The sequence below is a fragment of the Coregonus lavaretus genome (genome assembly GCF_964263955.1).
Source record: "Coregonus lavaretus genome assembly, chromosome: 37".
In the NCBI taxonomy this organism is placed as follows: Eukaryota; Metazoa; Chordata; class Actinopteri; order Salmoniformes; family Salmonidae; genus Coregonus; species Coregonus lavaretus.
In genome coordinates, this window is record NC_140024.1 from 28,889,103 (window position 1) to 28,896,530 (window position 7,428).

The 7,428-nt window shown below is 45.5% G+C and overlaps 1 protein-coding gene across 1 annotated transcript in view; it reads left to right on the forward strand.

The window, feature by feature from the left end:
* The window catches only part of LOC311111584 (protein mono-ADP-ribosyltransferase PARP14-like), a gene marked incomplete at its 5' end in the record, with an annotated part of 51,025 nt that extends 47,226 nt beyond the window's left edge, over window positions 1-3,799 (forward strand). Inside the window, 5 exons of the mRNA XM_084154347.1 lie at window positions 307-483; window positions 652-858; window positions 1,022-1,536; window positions 1,837-2,011; window positions 3,143-3,799. Of these exons, the coding sequence (XP_084010473.1) occupies window positions 307-483; window positions 652-858; window positions 1,022-1,536; window positions 1,837-2,011; window positions 3,143-3,426 (1,358 nt within the window). The 3' untranslated portion in view covers window positions 3,427-3,799. The remainder of the gene's footprint in view (window positions 1-306; window positions 484-651; window positions 859-1,021; window positions 1,537-1,836; window positions 2,012-3,142) is intronic.
* Window positions 3,800-7,428: the final 3,629 nt, after the last annotated feature.

Sequence of the window (7,428 nt, forward strand, 5' to 3'; positions counted from 1 at the left end):
TCCAGAGATTCTTACCTTTGATTCTGCAGTTTTATCCAGATCATAATGGCATTTGTAGTTTTTATGACAGCCAAATTAGCAGCTAATTAGCATTTCATTTTTGGGGGGTAAATACAGGCGAATATTTCAGAAAGAGTTAATTAGTGCATGAGATTTAAGCAAATTTCAATCCATTGCTATTCTAGTACACTATCTTCACCTAATTTTCGTCAATCTTTCACTGTCCTATTCAATAAACATGAAATAAGCAGGAAATTATCGATTTGCTCAGTTTTTTACAATAAAATCTACAATGTATATTTTCAGGAGCCCAGCCTAACAAAGGCATGATAATGACAAAGCCAGGCAACCTGCAGTGTAAGAAGATCATCCACATGGTTACCCAGACAGACACTAAGAATATCCAACAGTCTGTCGAAGGTGCACTCAAAATGTGTGCAAAGAATAACTTCACATCCATATCTTTACCTGCTATTGGCACGGGTAAGTTACGAAAACAGAGGGAAAGAGAATGTGAGTTACTGAAAGGAGACTTTAGTCTTTATACATTAGTCAATGACAAACTTTACAGTAGACATAAAGCTGTTAAGATTGTTCAATCTCAAATCCATATTTGCAATGTGTGCCAACTAAAGTGTCCTGTCATTCAAGGCCAAGGCAACATACAGCCGAGTGAAGTGGCAGACGCCATGTTGGATGCTGTTGTGGAAGTGGTGGGCAAGAAGTCCCAGAACTCCCTGAAGCTTGTCCGAATGGTCATCTTTCAGCCTGCCATGCTTACTGATTTCCACACAAGTATGCTTAAAAAGAAAGGCACTGACGTTCAGGAAAAGGAGGGCTTCTTCCAAAAGTTTATATGTATGAGCTACTTTATTTTCTAAACTTTGATCTACAGTACATCATTTATGGAAAATAAAGTCAGGTTTACCATTGTACTTATTGTAATATTTACTGTCATTTAGAGCTGTAAAGACGATTGGATGTAATATACTGTAATTAAGTTATCTTCATATTCTTACAGCATTCCTTACCGGTAGTAAAGTTGATAATGCACAACAGAATGAAGTCATCGAAATTGAGAGCCATGACATGGATCCTGCTTGCTTTCACATCTGCGGTGTGTCGCAGGCCCATGTAGACAACGCCAAGCAAGTGATCAAGGGCCTGATTGTGAAAGAGCAAGACTCCATCCTCATCATTGACAAAGCCCTCTTCAGCCTATCAAAATTGGACCTGCAGCACATCTTTGACATGCAGACCGCCATGGACGTGAGCATTAGTCTACACAACTCTTCCCAGAAGGAGGCCAAACTCACCGTAGAGGGCCTCAGCAAAGACGTGCTCAAGGCTTCCAATGAGATCCATGAAATGCTAAAAAAGGTCCGGCCAGAAGAGGCTTTTAAAGATTTACCCCAGCACTGGGATGAAATGCCAGACAACACTCCATGTCTGTCAATCCCCACTCAACCTGAAACCCAAGAGCATATTGATGTCCTTAAACTTTTTGAGGATACTTGCAAGAAGAATGTTCTAAAGGTCTCTCTTCTCCTATTTTCCCTAGTAGTTACATGTATATTTATTTATTGTACAACTATCTTGTACATGTCTGTTGAGATGTCATGGTTGGGTCTGGAGAATGGAATGGTTTGTACATACTCAGGAATGGGTTGATAAAGTACAATAACCTTTTCAATGTAATTGAACTAGATAGGTTCAAGCATCACAGCTTAGCAACATTATGTTAGGGATTCTGGGGACCTCTTTATGGTAGTGAAAGATCTTTATCACAGTCTAGCTAGCCAATTAATGTGTAATGCAAGGTTGTTCTTCACTCAGATTGAGAGGATCCAGAACCCAAGCCTATGGGGGGCCTTTAAGATCAAGAAGAAAGACATGGAGGTCAGGAACCGTCACCAGAACAATGAGAGGAAGCTCTTCCATGGAGCCTGCCACACAACCATAGATAAGATTAACGAGCTTGGCTTCAATCGGAGCTACGCTGGGAAAAATGGTAAGTAATGGCCAACACCAAAAGAGAAAAGCTAACACGACTCAGGATATGACCCAGATGCAGACACAGGAGACGGAAGGTTCAATACACAGAGTAGTTTATTAAACCACAGGAGGCAGACAAAGGGCGGGTCAGGGCAGGCAGAAGTTTGTAAACCAGGTCAGAGTCAGATAGGTACAGGATGGCAGACAGGCTCGGGGTCAGGGCAGGCAGAATGGTATGGCAGGCGGGGTCAGGGTCAGGGCAGGCAGAATGGTATGGCAGACAGGCTCGGGGTCAGGGCAGGCAGAATGGTATGGCAGGCGGGGTCAGGGTCAGGGCAGGCAGAATGGTCTGGCAGGCGGGGTCAGGATCAGGGCAGGCAGAAATGGTCGGAACCAGGAGGACTAGAAAACAGGCACTAGAGAAAACAGTAGTATGGAAAAACACGCTGGTTGACGAGACAAGACGAACAGGCAACATACAAACAGAAAACACAGGTATAAATACACAAGGGATAATGGGGGAAGATGGGAGACACCTGGTGGGTGGGTGGAGACAAGCACAAAGACAGGGGAAACAGATCAGGGCGTGACAAAAGCCAACAATTTGAGGTTTATTTCTGTTTTAATGTTTGAATTCTCATACTTTCTTGTGTCTGAATTATTGCATTCCGATCATAGAGCTCTACTAGAGAGCTCATCTCCTATCTTGGCAATGGCCGCTTCTGTGACAGCATGGGCAGCGCCATTGAGGGCTAATTCCATTTTAAAGTATTGTCTGTTCATAAATAAACTGAAAAAAGGTGCATACCACCACTGTGCTGGACTGTAAAGTCTTAAAAGGTATAAAGCCAAGTTTGGTGATTTACTGTCTGGCACCTGCACTTATGGAATATTTGCTCAGGAGTGTAATTTATTGGCTACTTCTGGGTGGGACTATGCTGAAACAGGCTTTGGACCAAGTGCATCCTTTATCCAACTTTATGATTCTGATCTAGCTATTGGCATGATGTTTTTGCACATTTCTATTGAAATGCAATGAGCTTTCTCCTGCTTTTAGGCATTCTATTTGTACGAGGCAGTACTCTAGAGTCTGCAATGATTTAAAGGTTTAGAGAATTTCATAACTATTCCAAAATATTTTTTGCAGCTGCATTGCATGGAGACGGCACCTACTTTGCTGTCAATGCAAATTACTCTGCCAATGACACATACTCAAAACCGGATCCCCAAGGGCAGAAGTACATGTACCTATGTCGAGTTCTGACTGGAGATTTCACAACAGGAAAACAGGGAATGAAAGTACCTCCATCTAAAGACACCACAACTATTCAGCTCTTTGACAGTGTGACAGATGGTGTGTCTCCACCATCCATGTTCATCATTTTCCATGACAATCAGGCATATCCTGAGTACTTGATCACTTTCAAGTAGGGGTAGACGATTTGGCCAATACATTCTATCTATCTTTTACTACTTTTTTATCATACCGATACATAATAAAGAAATATCAACATGTAATTTGTTTAACTGTAATTTATGAGGTGTAGCTGAATTGTAATATTCGAAACCAAAATCCCACTGGGCAAAAGCTGGTTGAATCAACGTTGTTTGCACGTCATTTCAACCCCAAAAAACTTTTTGCACCCTACTTTTAACCTAAATCCAATGACATGGTGTCATTTGTTGTTGATTTCACGGTTAGTTAACAACTTAACCAAATGTAAAACTAGACACTTAACTGACATCTGTGCCCAGTGGGATCTGTCAGGTTTTGGCCATGACTGTTCGGGTTTTGGTCACTAGATGTCCCCATTGCACCTTTTTTGTACCTTTTGTTTTTTCTTGATCTAATTATTGTTTGCACCTGTAGGTCATTCCCTTGTTAGTATTTAAACCCTGTGTGTTCCTCAGTTCCTTGCTCAGTGTTTGTAAGTTAGCACCCAGCCCCAGCCCAAGCCTTGTGTTATATGGATATTTCTCTGGTGGGATTTTTACCACTTTGTGGAGTTTCCTTGTTTTTTTGGAGGTTTTCCTCTTTGTGCCTCTTGGCTTTATTTTTGGACATTGTGGATTTAGTTTCTTTGCCTGAGGATTTTGTTCTTTATTAAACCACCATCTCTAGTACTGCTGTGTCTGCCTCATCTTCTGGGTTCTGACAATTATTAGTGACTGTTTCTCGCACCGGGTCGTGACAGAAACACTGAGCCTTCACTAAGCTTGACCTTCGGAACGCATACCATCTTGTGCGGATCAAACCCGGGGACGAGTGGAAGACCGCTTTCAACACGCCTACTGGTCACTACGAATACTCGGTGATGCCCTTCGGCCTGACCAACGCTCCGGCTGTGTTCCAAGCGCTCATAAACGATGTGCTTAGGGATATGCTTAACATCTTCGTGTTTGTGTACTTGGATGACATCCTCATCTTTTCGAGCTCCCTTCAAGAACACACTAAGCATGTCAGACAAGTGCTCAAACGCCTCCTAGACAGCCATTTGTACGTTAAGCCGGAGAAGTGTGAATTCCATTCCTCTCGAGTACAATTCCTGGGATTTATTGTGGAACCCGGACGAGTCCAGATGGACCCCAAGAAGGTAGAGGCGGTAGCGGATTGGCCCACCCCCAAGTCCGTTAAGGAAGTTCAACGTTTCCTGGGCTTCACCAACTTTTACCGCAAGTTCATCAAGAACTTCAGCTCGGTGGCAGCCCCTCTCTCGGCGGTAACCAAGGGTGGCAACACAAGGTTTCTGTGGGGGAGAGAAGCTGAGACGGCCTTCCAAGGACTCAAGCAGCGCATCCTCTCTGCTCCCATCCTGACACTACCAACGGCGGAGGAACCTTTTGTGGTGGAGGTAGACGCATCAGAGGTTGGGGTTGGAGCTGTCCTGTCTCAGAGGGGTGAAGACAAGAAGCTTCATCCTTGCGCCTTCTTCTCTCACCGGCTTACCCCGGCCGAGAGGAATTACGATGTGGGGGATCGTGAACTCCTAGCGGTTAAGATGGCATTGAAGGAATGGAGACACTGGCTCGAGGGGGCTTCTCAACCGTTTCAAGTGCTTACGGACCACAAGAATCTGGAGTATATCCAGCAGGCGAAGCGGTTGAACGCCAGACAAGCTCGATGGTCTCTTTTCTTCAGCCGATTTCAGTTTATCCTCACCTATAGACCCGGGTCGAAGAATCTGAAACCGGACGCCTTGTCACGAATCTACTCTCCTGCCATTCGAGAAGATACTGACATGACTGTCCTTCCGGCCGCTAAGATCGTGGCTCCGATCTCGTGGCAAGTGGAGGATACCGTGAAACAAGCTCAAGCCATCGAACCGGGCCCTGGTGGAGGTCCTGCTAATCGGTTGTTTGTTCCCAAGGCAGCAAGGTCCCAAGTCCTTCGGTGGGGGCACTCCTCTCGCCTCACCTGTCACCCGGGCATAGGCCGCACCTTGGAGTTCATCCAGCGTAAGTTCTGGTGGCCCACCATGAAGGAGGACGTTGCCACTTTCATCAAGGCCTGTTCCGTGTGCTGCCAGGGAAAATCTTCTCACCTTCGCCCTCAAGGACTCCTTCACCCTCTATCTATTCCCCACCGACCCTGGTCCCATATCTCATTGGACTTTATTACTGGCCTTCCTCCGTCCCATGGTAATACTACGATCCTAGTCATCATCGACAGGTTTTCTAAGGCGGCCAGGTTTGTTCCTTTGACCAAATTACCTTCTGCCAAGGAAACAGCTGAGTTGGTGATTAACCATGTGTTCCGAGTCTTTGGGATCCCGCAAGATATGGTTTCCGACAGAGGTCCCCAGTTCGCCTCAAGGTTTTGGAAGGCCTTCTGCCAACTCATAGGGGCCACGGCCAGTTTATCTTCCGGGTACCATCCGGAGTCCAATGGCCAAACTGAGAGGATGAATCAGGAGCTGGAAACCACCCTCAGATGCATGGTTTCCAACAACCCGTCCACTTGGTCATCCTTCATTGTTTGGGCCGAGTACGCGCACAACACCTTGTGCTCCTCCTCCACTGGTATGTCCCCGCATGAGTGTCAGTTTGGCTATGCACCTCTATTGTTCCCGGACCAGGAGGCAGAAGTCAGAGTGCCTTCAGCCTCGAGGTTCATCAGACGCTGTCGGCTTACGTGGAAGAAGGCACGTCTTAATCTTCTGCGTTCCTCTCAGCAGTACCAACGACAAGCAAACAGAGGTCGCCGTCCCGGTCCTACCCTGTACCCCGGCCAGAGAGTATGGCTCTCAACTAAGAACCTACCGCTACGGGTGGAGTCTCGCAAGCTGTCCCAGAGGTTCATCGGTCCCTTTAAGATTGCCAGGAGAGTCAATCCCGTTACTTTTCGCCTGCACTTACCCAGATCCCTTAAGATCAATCCAACATTTCACATTTCTTTATTAAAACCTGTTGTTTTTTCTCCCCTTATTCCGGCAGGCAGACCTCCCCCTCCGCCCCGTGTCATCGGTGGCCAGTCGGCTTATACCGTCCACCGGATACTGGATTCCCGCCGGGTGCAGCGGTCCTGGCAGTATCTGGTGGACTGGGAAGGCTACGGTCCCGAGGAGCGCTCCTGGGTTCCTGCCAAGGACATACTGGACCCTGACCTCATTCGTCAGTTCAGGGCCCTCCACCCTGAGAAGGCTGGTAGGAACGTCAGGAGCCGTTCCTAGGAGGGGGATTCTGTCAGGTTTTGGCCATGACTGTTCGGGTTTTGGTCACTAGATGTCCCCATTGCACCTTTTTTGTACCTTTTTGTTTTTTCTTGATCTAATTATTGTTTGCACCTGTAGGTCATTCCCTTGTTAGTATTTAAACCCTGTGTGTTCCTCAGTTCCTTGCTCAGTGTTTGTAAGTTAGCACCCAGCCCCAGCCCAAGCCTTGTGTTATATGGATATTTCTCTGGTGGGATTTTTACCACTTTGTGGAGTTTCCTTGTTTTTTTGGAGGTTTTCCTCTTTGTGCCTCTTGGCTTTATTTTTGGACATTGTGGATTTAGTTTCTTTGCCTGAGGATTTTGTTCTTTATTAAACCACCATCTCTAGTACTGCTGTGTCTGCCTCATCTTCTGGGTTCTGACAATTATTAGTGACTGTTTCTCGCACCGGGTCGTGACAGGATCTGCTTTATAATTAAAATGCTTCTTTTTTTTTTTACTTGTGACATGCTCTATATTGGAATAATCAGTCAAATCAAACTCAAAATGTTTAGATAGTAACAATTTGAGCCTAGGTTTTGTGATTTTCACTGATTTCATGTCCACTTTGTTTGAATGTCTAATACAGGGTTTCCCAGACAGCACAGATTAAGTAAAATCCTAGACTAAAAGGCTATTTAAATGGAGATTCTCCATTGAGCATGTTTTTTTTTTGTCCAGGACTAGGCTTAATCTCTATCTGGGAAACCAGCCCTTAGTGTTTTCACTTGAACAGTAAG